Source organism: Sinohyriopsis cumingii, chromosome 18 (assembly GCF_028554795.1).
Source record: "Sinohyriopsis cumingii isolate HCF-2022 chromosome 18, ASM2855479v2, whole genome shotgun sequence".
NCBI classification, from domain to species: Eukaryota; Metazoa; Mollusca; class Bivalvia; order Unionida; family Unionidae; genus Sinohyriopsis; species Sinohyriopsis cumingii.
The window spans coordinates 60,088,676-60,109,046 of NC_142978.1; the positions used below are offsets into that span (position 1 = coordinate 60,088,676).

A 20,371-nucleotide genomic window follows, 5' to 3' on the forward strand; every position below is an offset into this window, starting at 1 on the left:
TGAGAAAAGAAACTGAATAAACAATATTTATCATAATCTCCATCATTTAAAAAAATGTCCACTCTCGCCACCCCACCTTCTGCAAATGAAAGTAAGTAAAACCATCCTTATGCTTGTTGATTGATCTGCAAAATGGCTGCCAAGATGTCAGCAGAAGCTGCACACTACAGCACCCTTTATCTTTGGAAGAAAAGTGCAATACTTTTCTGTTTTCTTTTACCACTGTCTCCTCACTTATAGGTATTCTCCTTGGTTTTGTTTTTTCCTTCTTGATCTCTGCCCATTATTTATCTTCACTCCCCTTCCTCTCTCTGTTTCGGTCTTTCTAGGTGCTGCACAGTAGTTTATAGTGGATTTCACAGCACGGACCCTGGGGACTAACATTGTACATGTGCATTTGTTGTATATCCTTTATAAACTTATTGAATTAACTCCTTTTTTGCACCCAGATAAAAGACCTGGAGATAGACATTAGCAGTCTAATATTTTGCCAGTTAAATTTCTGACTTAGCTGTCCATAAATAAAGTTAGGAGTTTCTTGCTACAATAATGATACATTTGTTTCTAAAAAAAAAAATATGCTCTTGGACATTGAAATTATTCTGATTTTTGCTATCAAAATGTGGCTGGTATTCAGAAAGGTTCATTTCAACCTATGATAATGTTATACCTGGAATCCTGAAGTTTGAGGAGGAGATGCATGACAATGAGTACTGTACCATCATCAGAAAAGTATTCACTGACTTTTCTTTTCATGCTTCATGGGCCCCGAGTGGCCAAGTGGTCTCAAGCGCTCTTCATTACAGATCACTGCCATTTCACCTCTGTCTGCGGCAGTTTGAATTTAGGATTCAGCCAATGTGGGTATGTGAGAAAGCTTGTCAGGAACTTCTCGTGGGTTGGTGGTTTTCCCGGGTTCTTTCTCCACCATTAATACTGGCCACCATGTATAGCCTATCGTGTGCTGAAAAATGGCGTTAAACACACAACAACAACAACTTTTCATGCTTCACTGAGTTTGGCCGATTTTGTTTGAACTTTATTTCACAACTTCTGTTCAATGCTACAGTTATCTACCTAGATGATTGTATGCATCTTTGTTGGTACCACACACATGCAACAAAAATGTAACTGTAACAAGTATTTATGACTCTTTTACTGGCTTGAATTAATTCGACTATAAGCTCATGACCACAGAGTCTTTTGGTGTCCTCTATACATACTATTATACCTAGAATCATGACTAAACCATCATAAAATGATAGTCCACAGTGAGCCACATTTCATGCTTCATTGAGTTTGATTAAATTTTAATTATGCCAGAAGTAGGGTGGACAGTCATTCCAGATCTGTCCCTGTGTGCTTCATGAAATGGATTCTGCACCAATTAGTAGCAGAGGTGCTTTCTGACCAGTGGGAGAGACCATTAGTGGACTTGATTGTTATGAGACCGAACAAGAAGTACCCTTTCATGTTTTTCCAGTTCAAGCTCCAAGAGCCTGTGCAGTGGATACTTTCAATATGAAATGGGATTGCCTGTATGATTATGCCTTTCCATCTTTGAAAATTTTTCTGAGGGCTCTTCAACAAGTCCTGCTGTTGATGTTATAGCTCATCTTGGTTCAGTGACCAAACTGACCTATTGGTAGACAAGCCCAGGAGATTGCCACAGCTCATCTCAACCAACCAATCCACCAAGACCAGTTTTCATTTTTATTGCCCAGTGTACACGGCAATCCACTTCAGAAGTAGGGTATCTTCTTTTAATGATGCAGTAGGTAGTGCTTTGATTCTAGCTGTCTGCCTTTGAATGCACTTGTAGACTTTAAGGAAGGAGAATGTTCAGTTTCTACTATTAAGGGTTATTGGTCGTCCCTTTCATATGCTTCCAAGTTTGCTAGAGGTTTTGTCATTGGATTGGAGCATCTCTTTTTGATCTCATCGGGTAGTCTGAGCTTCACAGCCTTGTTTCTCATTTACTAATGCCCAGATGAAACCTTTCTTGTGTTCCAAAACCTTAACCTTAAGGCATCTTCATTCTCACCCAGGCATCTGTGAGCAGAAGAAATGAGCTTTATGCATTTTGAGTGAAAAAGGGTTGTTTACAGTTTAATGACAACTATGATTCACTTTCTTTTGATTTCTGTAGTCATCTAACTTAGTAGCTTTTGTTCTTATTGAAATTTCCATTTCTCAATCACATTTGTACTGGGAATGATCAAGATATGTTCCATTGCCCAGTTAGGTCCTCAATGTTTATTTAGCATGCTCTGAAGGTAGTAGGCAGGGTCAGAATCATCTCTACCTCTCAAGGGTTTCTCTGATATTTTAATGGCCACCCTTTCCAGTTGGTTTGTTTTCACAGTCAAGAGAACTTATAATTGCAATTTTCTTAAGAGAGGTTAGAGCTATTGCTGCATCTTGGATTTCTTTAATCACTCCCCTTTGGGATCACATTACAAGAGTAGCTTTCTGCTGTTCTCTTACTTCCTTTCTATGCATTTGGTTTTTGGTATGCCAGAGCAGAGGCATGTTGGGTCCAGTAATGATGGCACAATCTGTGACCACGCCATCTTCCAATTTACAGTAGTGAACTTCCCTATATGGTTAAGTTGATTGTTTTCTTGTACCAATTTTTTTGGGGCTATCAGCTATCCATTTAACTGGTAAATTCAGCAGTGCAGTAATAACAGGTAATGTGTTAATTATGGTAGCTTTCTTTGTTGTTGCAGGTTCTTTACGATCATGGTATTTGAGGTTTTCAGTAGTTTTCTGCATAGCGCCACCTACTGTGTGCTTATCTTATATACACTGGGTCACCATAAGTTACTGGTTCTGTATTTGCCAGTCTTATTTTGGGAAAATGTCGGAACTGCACACTATTTAAAAAATGCACCCATAAATTTCATTTTCTCAAAACATTGCTCAACTACATGTTCTCAAAATAAAACCTCAGTCTTCTTAAAATCAACAACACTGAAACGATTCGGTTAACCAGTTTGTAGTCTGGTAATATGCAGGGAGTTTATGCAAGAGTCAGATAATCATATTTGTCAAGAAGCAAGAGATTGAATTTGGTACCAAATAAGAGTCAAAATATGAATGTTTTTGTTTTCTGGTGGCTTTTGCAGTTGACAGGTGTTGATGCACAAAGCTCTGATGTACATGATTTACTACTTCTCATTGTAACGCCTGGTTTTGTTTAAAGTCTGTGGTTGACATTTACTTTCATGTTCATGTTGATGTGCCCATTCTCACCGACAATTCTGGCACCACAAACTGTCACAAGTGGTTACATATGCATTGTTTTATTTCTCTCAGATAAGTTTTTGTTGTTCGAGGGTACAGGTGATAGAATGACTCCATTGAAGCAGCATCCAATTTTCAAATTGATTTTTAGCTTGTACATCATATGTATCAAGATCCTAAAATTAAGTATATGCCATCATAAAAAAATATTTATTTGGTATTCCCGCAATATCAGAATAACACGCCTTGTATAACATGGAATCTGCATGGCATCTCTTTATTGTTTCCCATAATCATTTGATTTAAACTGGAAACTAATATATGTTAATATAGAACAAAGAACATCAAATAGACATATATCATCAGGGTCAGTGTCTTTATTTATGTATTTGCCAATCACTAATTTCAAGACCAGTGATGCCATAGCACTCCAGTATACTACTATTCAAATGTAGTTTTTGGAGGGGAAGGTTAAAACTATGCAATACTTACCCTGCTACTGTTGACAAGATCCCGACCCAACCCCATCCCACTCTTATGTCCTGTAGACTTGATGACTAAGGAATTGGACTAGGATTATGTACTTTTCAATTCTGGGCATCCAAGGTTTATTAATTGGAGGAGAGAATATTTAGCTTTAACTGAGGACTTGTTAGCAATGCAGTTGTGGCAGGTACTTATAAGTATTGCATAATTAAGATTTACATTATCCAATATCCCTTTTAAAATCTACATTTTGCAAGAAACCCCTTCTTGCAGGTGAAATCTTTTGATACTCTATGAATTGATGCAAGTTTAATTTAGGAAACATATTGTGTTTCTTTAGCTACAATGATACATTTGATCCATTATCTTTAGTCATAGTGGAAACGAGAGAGTAATAATTTATCATGCTTTACTGTAGGATAGGGAAATTCCACATTGGAGATAGATATTTGTAGTCCGGAAGTTGGTAAAGCCTCCTTCCTGCACACGAATTCTGGCTTTCAGGTGGGATTTCTCAATTGTACACTTGTGCTTCTGATGTATTAGTATTGTCTATGGATTGCAGCTGAGATGTGATAGGACAATTAGGCTAGATGATGTTTCTTCAGTTTATACCTCAAGTGTCAAGTCTGTTATCTGTTTATCCTTGCAGTAAGATGGGCAAAGCAGCCAACTCTGCAGATGGGTCCAACATAAAGAAAAGAGAGGGTATGTATGATGATGTAAATGTTTATGTTCCATCTAGCAGGAGCATCTTGATTTGGCCCAGTCCCTCTATTTCTTTCTTAATTCATACTTACGTATGTCCATCCAAATAAGCCTGGATTGTTCCTAGTAAATGAAATCTGAACCTGTTGCAGTCGTTTCTATGTGTATTCAGATGACCTTATTTAATTTTCTCACCATTACAACAATTTGTTAACTTTTACAATTTGTGAAACTCTTTTACTTGTTTTATTTTTTGACAATAGTTTTGTTCCTATCTACATTTTAAAAAAGTATGCTATATAGTTTATTTCAATTTTCATTGGTTGGAACTGATGTTCTAAAAGTGGATGGTAAGTTCCTTTAGTTTCACTTCAAGTACCTGTTATCTTAAAATAAGCATCCATTGAAAGTAGCTTTCTGTTAGGGCATTTAATCCCGCAACAGGATAAACGGAGTGGTCAAAAGACTTGCCCATTGATTTCATTGCATTCATAACAGTGAATCTATAAAATGTCTGCACTGAGATCACGTCTGCCATTATGAAATGATGATTATGAAAATCTTCTTTATGCGTGTTTTTGATAGAATTATGGAATAAAGTGAAAAAATATGCAGCACAGTAATTTATACCATTGGGTTCATGAAGCAGTGTTGTATAAATGACACACATCTTGAGTTTTCATTCAAGTATTTACTGTCAGTACTGTATTTGCTGGCCTGTAAGTCGAAGTGGAGTTTAAGTTGAATCAGCAAATTTGGCAAATTTTCTATCCTTCATCCATATATAAGTCAATGCTGAGTATAAGACGAGACCAGATCAATACCTCAGATTGTGTTTTTCACTTCGTTCCACACAGCATCACTAATTTTGTCCTGTTTGGAACCCAGTAACCTTTCCAGTCAGGATCATTGAATGTAACTAAAAGTACCTAATTTGTTCCACACGATGTTTTTTAAATGTATTGTTTACTTTTAGCTAAATATAATGATGCTGACCTCAAAATGTATTGAGTTACAGATATGATAAACTCGCAATGCTGTGTGGAATTAAATTATAATAACACCCGGTTTCATAAATATTAAAAGTATCACGGTATGCTATTTAAGATTACCAGCAATAAGGAAAATTGCATCATTAATACTAAAATGCTTTTTCCATCCTTTTTTTTTTTTCTTTTTTGGGGGAGGAGATACAGAGAGAAGGATGCATATGTATTCCAATGCATTTTTCTTCATGCACCTCATGATCAAATTAAAATATGGTCTGATATATGAGAGAGTATGTGTGTTCACCTCTTCATGGGGTAATTTTTAAAAAAAAATTTTTACCTTATTTCTTCCATGTTGTCAAAGAGAGAAAATTAATAAATGAAACAGTAAAGGTAAACTATGAAAACACATACCATACTCCTTCAGGGTTTAAATATTCACAATAGTTATACCCATATTAATCTCCATTAGGTTAATTCCCAAGAATGACCATTTTGCATGCTAATTTTCTTTGCAAGTATAATGTCCTATCTATTCCCATCAAATAAGATTTTGTTTAAAGTGAATGTACTTTTCCTGTACTTGGGCAGAAATTGTTTTCTGTCTTTGATCATGCTAGATGTACTTTAAATTGCTGTCGGTTACATCGGCAAGTTCAAAAATGTCCCTGGCTGAGAAATATACACTGGTAACCACCTGGCATTTCCTTTCATTATATGGTACAGTATTCATAATACCCATGGGTAACCTCATTTCTTATTGGTATCCTCACTAATCTGATCTGGTCTGCCGAATCTTGACCTCAAACAGTTGTTAGCTTGGAATGACTGAATACAGCTGTAGCATATTTAATTAGCATGTAAATACCACACTACAAAGACACATGATTCTTGAATAACGGAAGTGGCAAAAAATCCCTAGAAGGAATCGTTTACCTAGTGGTATTAATTGATAATGGAATATGGTACTGCACTTGTACATCAAGATCAGTCATCAGGTAAGTGAACAATACAGATTTACAATCATGAAGACATCTCTGTCTGTCGATTTGGCGGACATAAAATATAAGTCGATTTGGAGTATAAGACGAAGCTAAGATTTTCTGGTCAAAATGTATGATCTTATTAGGCCAGCAAATATGGTAATATGTGACTGCCCATTATTGTTAAATTTACTGAAAAACCTTATCTGTGCTAGATGCACCATCCTGTTCTAGGAGCATTTGCATCAACCCACTGTGATCTACACCTTCAGTCCATGCACAGTACTGCATCTTCATTCTTTTGTCAATTAAGTCAAATGTAACAAAATACTTGCTTCAAGAAAATATACTTAGTGATGGTCATGCTGTGTCAGAAATTAATTTGTAATTTTTTTTTCAACAAAAAGGTATCTATGAGCCTGTAATTATCAAAACTATTGTATAATATCCTTAAGATAGTTTATTTATTGTGTTTCCCATGGCGTGCCAACCATCGTCCCTATTCCTCATGGTGGGAATTACTTGTAGGAATATCTGTAAATACTAACAGGTTGTCAAAATTATCCAGTCAGTGTTTACATGTCGTAGGGTTTCATCTCGTATTTTATGTTATGAGTGTTATTAATGGCGATTAAAAGGGCTCTACTGCATACATTGTTTAAAACATATTACTTTGTTTTAAGTTTTTCTTTGTGATGCGAGATGTTGAAAAATTTTGAAATTAATATTTCTTAACTAAAAAGGTTGAAAGCCATCTTTAATGAAGTCCAGACTTTGACATACTTGGGGGTTTCCTTATCTAAAAATAGAGCTTGACTATGCTAATATTCAAATGTGACAAATCAAAATTGTTGACTGAGTGAGAGTGGATGTTGATGCTTTCACATTTATGTATGTGATAATAAAAGACTGTTGCTGATGTGACGAAAGAGTTGCATGTACTCTGCTTGAAGTATTGCAGTTTTAGGGCAGTAGATAAAGCAAGTACTTTGTTGTGTAATGGGATCATGGGGGTCATCTCAAAGTGTTACTTGTTGAAGGTTTACATGTAACATTTCTCTCTCTCTCTCTCTCTCTCAAAACAAAACAAAACAATAAAAGAAAGATCTCTATTTATATGGTACACAAACATATTCATCCCAATTAAACACTTAGTGGAAGTTTAATGTTAACAAGTGTTATATATATCTGTATTGTGTGATTGACCTTAGTAATTGAGTTTAGGGCCTACATGACAAAAATCTTGTTATTTTGAAACTTCTTTCAAATTACCAGTAAGATTCCAAGATTAATTTTCTTGATTATATCTGTGATTTCAAATATATATCAAAGACATGTGAAGCAGCAAGAACTAGTTTTCACATTACTCAGTCAAAAATGAAATCATACCAACAGAACTACAAAGGAAAATAGTTTTCAGCCTGATGATAGAGTTCTGGCTCTCTTGTCCATACATCAAAATCCTCTTCAGGCAAGGTAATATAGTCCTTATACAGTTCAAAAGAAAGTAAATGACTTGGATTATATCATCACTCCTGGGAGGAGGACCCCAAAACAACTTTTTCATTTAAATATGGCAAGGGAGTATTTTGTTAGGGATAGCCCAGATAATGATCCAATCATTTAGTTGTACCTCTTGCTCACAGTGAGGATGTAAATGATAGTATACATCTGACTGTAGTGATTTTGGGTAACCAATCTTCTGAATTCAGAAACATGGAACAATATGGACTAGAAACTTTCATGTCTGCAACCACAAGAAAAGAGAGAATTAAGACAGCTGTTATGTGAATATGAGCACTTATTTACAGATGTTCCAACACAAAGAAATAAATTCTTAAGTGAAATTGAAATTGTAGATTCTGCACCTGTGAAAAAGCATCCTTATAACGGAATCCTCTAAAGCAGAGAGTTTGAAAGAAGAAATTAAATATTTGTTGGAGAATGATTTCAATTAACCAAGTAAAAGTGACTGGAGTTTACCATGTATTCTTGTGAATAAAACAGATAAAACATTCTATATGTGTACTGAATATAGAAAAGTCAGCAGCATCACCAAGACATTCATTTCCAGTGCCAGGAATAGAGATTGCATTGACAATATTGGAAATGCAAAATATGTCACAAAGTTTGACTTTTTAAAAGAATTCTTGCAAATTCCACTCACAGAAAGAACACCATTTTTGGTTTTGCTTCTTTCTGTTACTTAGTTTAAGACCATAGAGTCATAACAGTATAGTTCAGTGTGAATTACGATTCAGTTTTCTTGGTTGTGTCAACCAGGCTTCCTTGCATAAAAGACAAAACATAAACAGCTGACATTACTTCCAACCCTGATGTATAGAGAACCAGTCTAAGTAGCATCTGTGGTTGGGAAAATCGAGATAGACTTCTTTGCTCATATAAAAGCACAGAAGTTCTATTTAGCAGTTGCTTAGAAGAAAAGTATTTTCTCTCCCATTAAAGGGCTTGGCTGATACTTCAGTATCCAACATCACTAGATGGAGTATCTTCAAACCATCAAGAGAGCTTTTTTGTTCACGAGGATAAAGATTCTGAAGTTAGTGCTATCACTACTTCTCAATCACTCATTTTTGATGATATTGTAAAGGCTAAGGTTTTGGTGATCACACACAACTTTCTCATTTTACATTCGGTCCTTATCAGACTATCACCAGGGTATTTTTTCTCTTGGTCCAGTTCTTGCTATTCAGATAGTGACCGAGACAGCTGCTTATAACAGCAATTTAGTGTCTGGGCTACAAGGTGAATAATTTTTTCACTTTTTACCATCAGCTTTCCTCTTGCGGATAAATTTGGCTTATTGACAGGTATCGTACTACTGATATTAAAATGTAGTTTTAGCAAAACCAATCTTTATTTTGTAATACTTGGGTCATGGCTGGATGGACTTCTCCCATCCTGATTTTATGTCATTCATTAGTCAGACATCTTTCAAAAGAAAGAGGATATGCTGTTGTGCATGAGGCGATGATGTGGGTGAGACTGGCTTGATGCACATGTAAGACTTTCTAGAAATGGAAAACGATGCATCTGGCACAGAGAAAGTTTTTCTGTTAACATTAAGTATTAAATAATTAACATTAACCATATATGTTAACATGATAGTTTCACCTATGACTAGCAATTCAAAATGTGTACCATACATTTACATAATCTATTCTTGTTAAGTCTTGTTCATCTCTTTTTTGTTTTCACAAGTGAATCTTTAATTATTTTTTTCAGATGGGCTAGAAAACATGATGGACTTGCCTGGTAAGAAACCAAAGGATCATGTTAAGAATTGGATGCCAGTAGACCTAAGGAAAAAAGTAAGTAAGAAAAACCAGAATCAAAGAACAGAAAAAGGGAAACCAGTCACCAATCCTAGTGAAAATGCAGCTGAGATGTCTGCAGATATGGGAGAAAAAAGACCAAATGAAAACCAAAGGAGTCTGTCTGCTAATGTACAGATTAATAAAACTTCAGATGTTACAGCAAACAGGATGGACCTTTGTGGTGAAAATCCAAAGGATCATACAGAGAAAGAGAAGTTGGTCAACAGTCCCATTGAAAATGTAGTCAAGGTGCAGCTAGATAATGGTAAGGCTGGAGCACTGTTTAGTGATCCACAGGTCCATGCTGAGAGAGAGCCATCATTATTGAGTTTGGCAAGTTCTAACCCAGGAGTCCAGGTCTCCATCCCACATGCTGTAATCCAGAACACTATGCCCCAAGGTAGAAAGCCAGTGAAACGTCAACATGCGATTGACCTTCATGACCCTGACAGTCCCAGTATTAAAAAAATGAAGCAGTCTTGGCAAGCATCTGCAAATTTAGCTATCAACCCATTGAAACGCAGACATGATGGCCGACTTATCTTTGACACTCCCAGGTTTAAAAAGAGGAGAGTGTGTGACCTTGAAGAGCTGTTTGAGGCATTATCCATTTAGCAGTGAAATCCCACCCTGACAGAATGGTGCCATCATGTTATGTAATATATGCAACATTGAGACAAGTCAGTTGACTGAATGAAATGTTGCATGTGTAGTCTTTGGCTTAAGTGACCCAGTTATTTAATATTTTTGAATTTCATTTTTTCATGCTTTGGTACATATATGTATAAGAGAAGTGGCAGATGAATAGTGGAAATAGTTAAACTACATGCGTAACTCAACAACCAATTTTGTTTTATCGATAAAACTAAAGTAACAAAATGTGCTACATTTATCTTTCATGGGATATTTCTTTTATGTATTTTTTTAAGTTGTATTAGAATAAACTGTTTGGGGGTTGTGCTTCTTTACAAGGCATTCATGGAATGGTCACTTACTTATGATTAGGAACTAAATGATAATATCCAGAACCATGTACAGAATTATTTGAAAGAAGTTTTCACTATTTTTGTGTCATTATCTGCTTAAGGCTGCAAATGGCTGGCAAAAATTTAAATCTAAGTACATTCATTCCAAAATGGTAATTATGGTGTGATGTTATCTTCTATGCTTTCTGACTATTTCTTTGTTCTTTAACTTGTACCTTTTTATGGATTGGTATTTAATTTTACATACATGTGGGATGTGTTGAATTAGATTTGTTACCACAAGAAAATGTCCAAATCAGACATTAGGTGATTATAATAATAAATGTGTATTTAGGCTAATAACAATAACTGAAGTTTGGTAATGGTTATTTGATTTATTAATTTGCTGAAGACCACAGGAACTTGACTGTAAAAAGGACAAAAAGTTGAATAAAAGCCTAAAATAAAAAAAATATTTCACATGGTTTTGGAAAAATTACACCAAGACCAAACTGAATTATGATTAATATTATTCTCCCTAGTGTGAAGACTATGATAGAGGATATCTCTTTGGTTTGTTCAGTAACAAATAATTTTTAGTATTGATGGGTCAGAGAACAATCAGCATTTAAGTAATCAATAACTCCTTAGACTTTCTAAATTAAAATACAACTATCAAAACATCAGTTATCAAAAGATTTTGAATGAGAAAACTTGCATCAGTTCCTTTATATATATATTGTAAGATTTGCAATTAAAAGCATGGAAAGCATCTCCTGTCATGTTTGAGTGAGAAAACAAGCTGTCTTATTTCAAGTTGAAAACTCAAGTAATGGAAAAAATATCATTTCAGAGGGTTGTGCAAAAGGGGCACCATTTATGATAGGGGGTACTTTTTTAAGTAAAATGAGCATACAAATGCAAGTATTTTGCAACCAATGAACTTACTGCTGGTAACAAAATTTGAGACCTCATTTTTTTCTTCTTAGAAATATAGAATGGACTTAGTCATGCCAGTTAACTGTATTCGATAAAACAAAAGTATATGGAATTTATAGAATATGTGAATTGAAGCAGGTATTTTAGTGATCTGGACAAAGGTGAAGGGCCACTAGAATGGCCAGAGGGGCGGGCACTGGGTGGGTTGGGCAGAAAATTCAATAGTGCCCTTTATTTCTAACTAGTACGAGTACTGAATGCCGAAGATGACAAATTTTGTGGGAATTGTTCAAAAATATAAATTGCTGCGTAAAGATTTTATTTTACAAAGTGTCTTCATAAGTCATAAGTAAAGAAATAGTCACAAAGTTCAGTCAGAATCGCACACTACTCTGGTACTGAACAGACCAAAAAAGGTAAAATGTATACTTTATTTCACAGTGTCATTTCCTGTGTTATGGAGAAAATTAAGACAGGTAATTTTCACATCATCAGTCTGGCATATTAGATGTTACATATGGGGAGTCGTTAAGTATCATTTTAATATGGGATAGTAATAAAAACAACAAATATAATCATTACTGACATGCAATAAAAATCATTAAATAGTTTTCAATCAAGACAATCTTGAAGAGGAGACAACTCTTAACTGAAAACAGTCATTAGTACTTGACATCTTTGAAATCATGACATCCCAAAAATTTGAGATACATAACTCATAAGGTCACAGGTTCTAACCCTGGCTGAGTCGTACCAAAGACTTATAAAAATGGTACTAACAGTTTCCTCACTAGGCACTCAACATTAAGAGGTTAGATTAGAACTGGTCAGCCTGTTGTCAGAACATCATGCTACTTGACTGCGTATGATGCCCCAGTGCTAGACATCACTATAAACTGTCACACTGCAGACATCATAGCAATATGACTGAAAAATTGTGAAAGCTACATTGACTATCCAAATCATACACACACACATAAAAAAAAGATTGTGCATTTTTTATTTTATCCCATTGGTGAAAGAATGAAAAAAATGCACATCAATGCATATTTCTTTGAAAACATAATTTATTTACAAAAGTATATTTATTTCAAAGTTAACAGCCTTACAAGTAAAAATGCTTTAGAAATAATCTCCAACAATAACTTCATAAAATGAAGCCTTATTATGAGTGGCTAAGTTATATAATTTATATGAGACTATTTAAATATTTTCCTTGTTGTTATTGCCATTTATCTCCTATGACAAAGTCAAAAGGGGTAAAAATTACTTCAACATTTTCCCCTTCCCCACATATTTACATACCAAATTCGTCATGGTTTCAAACCCCCAGCCGAGTCATACCAAAGACTTATAAAAATGGTACTAGTAGCTGCCTTGCTTGGCACTCAGCATTAAGAAGTTATTGTTAGGACTGGTCAGCCTCGTGTCAGGATAATGTGACTGGGTGGGACATGATTCTACATGTCTGCGGCATGATGCCCCAGTGCTAGACATCAATATAAACTGTCACACTGCAGACATTGTAGCGATATGACTAAAAAATTGTTATAGCTACGTTAAAAATCCAACTCAAACATGTACTCACACACCAAATTATATTATACCTGCTGTGGAAATGATATCTTTCGATTTCCACAGACAGAACCAATGTCTTTCTTTTTCTCAAGCTTTCCATCTTCACTTGTTTGAAAGAATATTTATGCATTTTATTATGCTAATCTAAAACCCCACACATTTTATGTTAAGCAAAGAAATAGTGAAACCAAAACTTTAATGAAGCGTCGTTCACCAAACTATACTTTTATCTCCATCCAGTGTCATTATGTTTAAGAATTGGTTATTTAGAGACTAATATCAATTAATGAATCTGTTATCTATATCCATTATTAATTAAATATCAAAGTTTCTGCCTAGCTTTGTCCTCTTCTGCATTTTCTATAAAAGAAGTTTGTCATATTTTCGAAATCTATTTACCAGTCAATGGAAGAGAGTTGAACAGACTTTTTGTGAACCATCCTAACCCTCTCATTATGAAAACAGAATCCAACTTGAAATGTGTTCTTGGCAGTAATTTTGTAAAAATGTTACTGTTTACAAATAAACTTGAGCAAATCTCTGAAAAGTTGGGATCACAGAAACCCAGAAGTGCATAACATCAGTATTGATTTGCAATCTCTATGTAACGGTTTAAAAATGTGTATTGCTTTGATTCACTGCTTACTTATCATGCATCAACGGTCTTGTGAAATTAAAGATTATAAATGATAATGAATGAAAAATGATTTTGGACATTAATTAAAGTGATTGCAATAGATGTAAGTTCTTTATTTTGACCATACATGGTATCATAATCCATTTTGCATGAAAGGCATCTGTGTGAAGTAAGGGACCAGCCATTTAATTTTCAGAGTGGGGGATGCAAAGACTCGAGATTTTTTGTGGACAAAGATTATAGCCCCCAAAGTAGCTTGCAAAAATATTGCTATTATTTGTATAAATAATACAGATTATATCTATAGTAGTTGAACAGATTTTTGTTGTGAAGTATAAGGGGGAAAAAAACCTGTTTCAAAAGTAAATCCCATGCCTCTTCCCCCCATCCCCATTGCCCATTCTGAAAATTGAATGGTCGGTTGATAAAGAGGGTGGTATGTGAAAGTGTCATTTTGCACTAAAGGGTTAGTTCTTTGCATAAACTCGCTCTACATTTTGTGCAAGTAATGGAGGCTTGTTCAAAAGTGTTGACAGACTAAGTACTTAAATTGATATTAGAGAGTTTTAATATGTGTACTGTGGAATCTGACAAGGCAGTCGAATACTGTATCATACAAAAATCACATTTTCTGGAAATTTTTATAGTTCTTATTAAGCTGATGCACTCTGTACCTAATGAAACATGAAAGAATGTTATAGAGCAGGATATGTTCAGATAACTTTGTCATGGCTTAATATCCCAAGGCCGTTGGCTTTTTTTGTAATCTTTTGAACATTATTGGAATCAAATTAACTGCTAATGATTTCATTCTGGTAATTATGCTTTCGTATAATGAAGCATTTCCATATTGTGTTGGTATGTGTATTAGTTTTTAAAGTATGTCATATATTGTGTCAGCATAGCATACCAAAGTGGGGCTGGTATGAATAAAAATAAAATGAACACACATGCACATGTACAGTCAATTGTCACTTAAAATTTGTCCATTGTTTTATTCTTGTGCATGTTTATTGCATATTGTGCAGTTTTGTGTATTTAGTAACATAGACTTTGCACAGAGACTGGCACAACCATAAACTTCCTGAGTGTGTTTTCTCAGAGCAGAGTTTAATTTGCGTACATTTTTCACTTCTAGTTTTTGCATGCATTGCCAGTTTTTTATCACCCCAATTGTGTATTAGCTGTCATAGCTAAATCATAAATAGCTGGGGGAGACAAAATATTCATGTGTAAGACATGTAATCAACAGTGCTGCTGTTGGTTTGGATCAGCTATACACAACAATGCAGTTTTGTTGGATTGGGACAGCTATACACAACAGTATGTTGTGGTCATTGTTGCCTCATGCCAGACATACTCAGCAGTACATTGTGGTGACTCTTGGATTGGATCAGGTATTTACAACAATGCATTGTTGGCTCAGGCCATATACTTTACATTGTCGTCTTTGTTAGATTGGGCCAAATAGACATTATTGTTGTTGGCTTGAGCCATATTTGCACAAGTATACATGGTTGTTTTGGGGGAATATATACAAGATGTGTTGATATATTGAGGAATATTTGTAAACAAAAGTAATTCTACTTGGAGTATATTATATAATGGCTGCAGGGATAAGAAAGAAAGCCATGGTGTACAGAAGGTTAATTTAAAAAAATATAAATTGCTAGTTTTCTTCGTACATAAATAGAATTTAGATTTAAAACTAGATTCATTTATAAGCCCACCTTTTCTTTGTTCATATTTAGGTATGCATGCATTAAAATGGGCTTAGAAGTATTATTAAATGGCTAATTATTTTAACAGTAATTTAGGATGTGTACTTTGTTAAATTCATTAAGTTTAATTCAAAGAGATTGAGCTAATTTGGCTATTTATGGGACTTTTTACAAATTTTAACTTTTATTTTTCCAGTGTAAAAGTGAATTATCATGCAAAAAATTTGCAATGAAAAATACAGAATCGTGTTTTAAATTTGCATAGTCTTGTAGCTTTGTTACAGCAATATATCATGGCACTGGGAAATAACAAATATTTGTGCATTTTACATTTGACTCTCTTGTGGCTCTTCCTCAGTAGAGGATAGAGACTCTAAAAACTACAAATTTTCAAAATATAAATCTGAAGACTTATTTTGAGATGCATTTTAGATTCATTTTTTAAATATTATGAATGACTTTTTATTGAGATCTAGCTTAAATTTAACTACATTTTCAATGTCAAAAGGCTCACTTTGAAAAACTTTTTTCCTTTCAAGTCTGTTAGTTTCTATTCAAGCTCAATTTTTATAGCTGAGTGTAGACTAAGTACTATTAGTTTGATTCTGGAAATTTTTTAATATCAATTGTAAAAAGTCATACCGAATTTGACCAATTGACGAAAATAAAATAGTGCAATGCTTACCATTTGAAAAGAGGAAATTGTCACCAGAATATTCTGTTCAAAATAGTATTAATTTTGGACACACGGGATACCACCCCAGTCTTTTCATGACTCGTGTGCACAGCTTTGAAAAGATGTAATGTTTATCCATCAGGCTTTAGAAGTGAAATACATTACTTTGGACTGTTTCTGCCATCTGTTCAGTGGAGTAAGTAGGTCAGGTTTATAGCTGGTTTTACAAAATTCAACGTAACAGTGCCAATAAATGGCTAGAGATATTAAGCAAACTAAACCAATCTTATGAAAAAAATAGTTAAACATTTTATAAGAAATAAGCTATTATGTGGAAGAGAAACAACAATGAATAGGATATGTGTTTACAACATCTTGTTTATTTGGAAAATTACTAAAGAATTTAGAAACATACTATACGCCAGGGGAATTTCTTGAGAATACTGTTGTAGCGAAAAGTTGACACGTTGGGTAGCAGACGATTTTGTATGTGTGGGACAACTTCGTGCAAAATTGGAGCTTCCATTAAGATGCAGAATCGTTTTACGGTATGCATTTCCATCTTTTATATATTGTATTTATTTGTATGATTCTAACAGAGGCATAGTAAATTGGATTTTCTGGGTTACAAGTTCAGGAAGGTCATGGACATTTAGAAATCACATTTTGATATGCATTTCGAGTCAAAATGGGGGATAATTTTGTACATTTTATGATTATCTCCTTCCATTATTAAAGTATGATCGTGTTTTTCTTGATACAAAATGGATTTTTGACCCAAAAAAACATGTGATCCAATGTTTACAGAAATGACGTATCATTGCACAGAATTACCCGACATGCAGAATTGGCTGACACTGTGATATATGGCAAGACAGTGGTCATGATGTCACTTGGAATATATATGTATAGCAGCAAGTTAGTGCTATTTTTATCAATGGATTATTATCAGTCTATGTCAAGAACTGCAGCTTTTGATAGGAATCACTTGAAAAGCAGCATCTCATGAAATTCAAAACCTCAAAGGTCACGGTCAGTGGGTATTTTAAAAAACTTTGTGTGATCACTGTTTGAATTTCTTTAGTTTTGGTATACCAGCTGTTGCCATAAATAGTTTCTATTAAAAGTGTCTTTAGACATTGCCAGTACAACTTGATAAATATCTGTTGGAGTTTGAGGTCATTAAAATCAGTGGTGAAGGTCACATTATTCGGTTTAGATTTCTTAAAAAGAAGTTTACAGGTATGTGCTCATATATGAGCATGAGATTTTCAACCTGAATCACTACTGTTATTTCACACATTATTCAACGTTAGGTTGAGTGCAAAACATCAGTGATCAAACGCACTGGTTGAATTGTTTATTTCTTTGGTTTGGTGTTTTAGGGCACATCAACACAAAGAAGACTTAAGAACTGAGGCCGTTGGAGTAAACTGCCTAGACCAGAGATGTATCTTGGTAGTGACCTGGGTTGATCCAAAGGTTAGATTCGAACCCTCACCCCTTAAGTCATGAACACTAATCACTGTGCCAATGTGGCTTCTACCAAGCTGAGTCACGTCCTGTGGTATGCAAGGGGTCAAAAGAGAGATATTCAGCATCCTGACCTCGTAAAGAAAGTTTTTAATTTTTGGAGTTGAATATTGAAAGTTTTACAAAATACCAAAATTATCTGTTCCCATAGTCAGATTGTTATTTTGCACACAAGTCCTTTGTTACGAGATGATAGAAAGGTTAAGTTTATGGTCACAGAGCTTATTTTCTTTATGTTGCTAAGACTGTGGTGACATCATCACAGGTTAGACACGATTTATATATGTAATCGTGTTCTGATTTCTTCCATGCCTAGTATGTATCTTTTTTATGCAATAAATTTCTTCCAAAAGCAAGTTTTGTTCCCCTGTTCATATTAAGTGCCAGCAGATGAGTCATTGATGTTCATTCTGTCTTCGAGTCTTTGAGTTCAGTTGAATAGCCTAGACCCATTCTGCTCTCACATTATGCAAGAGCAGATCTTGGTCTTTATTGTTTACAGTTGAATGCACAATATGATCACTTATTACCTCAGTGTGTCATAGTTTAAATAATTGCTCAGGAGGAATGTTGTGTAAATTAAATTACATCAGCAAAAATATATATCAGTGTGGTATATTATTAGCAATTTTCTACCTGCTGTTAATTGGTTTCATAGGCTTTCTGTGTTGAAACTTTGAGGTCGAATGAGGGTATTGTGTCATGGTAAGAAAATTCATTTGCCAATATGCACTTGTCTCAGCATATGATGAACTGGTGATCTTTTGTGCAAATCTGATGATTCTGCAAACACATTAAGCTTCTTTTTTTATGTAGATAGTTTGTGACAGACCACTATTACAAGGGTCCCAGGTGGCCATGTGGACTAAAGTGCTTGCCGTTAATGATTACTGGTACTGCCATCACACCTCTCTCCATGTGTTATTGTCTATGCCTTTACTGAATACTTCCATTTCTCAGTGCAAGATTGGCTAAACATAGTATGAACCACTAACCTACTGGCAAGCTTTCTAATATACCCACATTTGCTGCACCTATATAGACATGTGAGATGGCAGCATTTGGTAAAGAGAAGTGCTTCGGAACACGTGGCCACCCAGGACCCCACCTCTTGTTTGTTTTACACTTGCTCTTTCTCCCTCACGCACACTCACACAAAAACAAATGCATGCAAAAACAAGGACCATTTACATGTGCCCTCCCTGGATACTCAGTGACCCTTTACAAATTGTCCATGCATTGACATTTCCCACCAATCAGGTGCTCTTTGTTACACCCCTGGTTGATAGCTTTCTATTCTTTCTACTGATGCCATCTAACTCTTGTTTTTCCAATTCATGCCCCCAGTTTGACACCCAACAGTTATTTATGGCAGCGGTTGTTTTTGCTGCTGCTGCAAGCCGGTTCCCGAAAGACATTTTTAGCAAATTCATGGAAACTAATAATAAAAAAACTATGTAAGACATGAAGATACCTTTTTATAAAATGTGTGCTCTTTGCAGTTAAAATTTGCAGATTGTATCACTCAATATAATTTTGACAAATATTGTCTAAAATGTATTTCATTTTCATGGTTTTGTAAATGGGTGCATATTCTGGATATCAAATTCATCGTAGTGAAACAGTGTGGAAAAGCATTAATAAAAACCACAACTTTAGTTCTCTATACTGTTATAAATGAGAGGCTAAAAATCAACCTTGGACACGTGTTACGCATTTGTAATTTATGTTGTTTGTTTGCCCTTTGGCCATGATTGAGTAGAGGTTTGGCCAACCTGACTTTTGTCATATTTTTTAAAGATGTTTCCTTTGATTTGAGTTCTAGACCTTGGAGTTATGACTATATTTTAAATATTCTCCTAAACTAAGTAACAGAACGAAGCAAAATCGAGTTTTTTAAAATAAAGAAAATAAATTAATTTTCTGTAAGTTACAGAGTGAAAATTTAACAGGAACTTGCAGAGTTACATAATAAGTAGCAGATATTTCTCTGTCATTGTCCATTAAATAGTGGATATTTCTCTGTCATTGCCCATTAAATAGTGGATATTTCTCTGTCATTGTCCATTAAATAGTGGATATTTCTCTGTCATTGCCCATTAAATAGTGGATATTTCTCTGTCATTGCCCATTAAATAGTGGATATTTCTCTGTCATTGCCCATTAAATAGTGGATATTTCTCTGTCATTGCCCATTAAATAGTGGATATTTCTCTGTCTCATTGGCCATTAAATACTGAAATTATTATTCATTGGAAATGTGTTTACTGCAATTTGAGTTAAAGACAGTTTTGATTCTGATCTTAGAAATGTCCAGAATGAAAATTTCCCATTGAGTTGACAGAATATTTATGGATAAAGTTAATTATGACCTAGGTCAAGTAGAGGGGTATATAATCTTCTTTACTTAAGAATTATACATTCTTGCCCTAACATTGGAAGCAGAATCAGTCTTGTTTTGTTCAGTTTTTTTATTTGAGTGGATTTAGTTATTCACATTATAGTTCACTGGATTTACAAAGTGCTCAATAATATTCTTGGACTTATGCATTATTGTGGAATTAAAGTG

At 34.7% G+C, this 20,371-nt stretch overlaps 1 protein-coding gene across 1 annotated transcript in view; it reads left to right on the forward strand.

The window, feature by feature from the left end:
* The window catches only part of LOC149776752 (uncharacterized), a 32,701-nt gene extending 14,543 nt beyond the window's left edge, over positions 1-18,158 (forward strand). Inside the window, exons 5-6 of the mRNA XM_089941427.1 lie at positions 4,388-4,443; positions 9,662-18,158. Coding sequence (XP_089797553.1) covers positions 4,388-4,443; positions 9,662-10,368 — 763 coding nt within the window. The 3' untranslated portion in view covers positions 10,369-18,158. The remainder of the gene's footprint in view (positions 1-4,387; positions 4,444-9,661) is intronic.
* Positions 18,159-20,371: the final 2,213 nt, after the last annotated feature.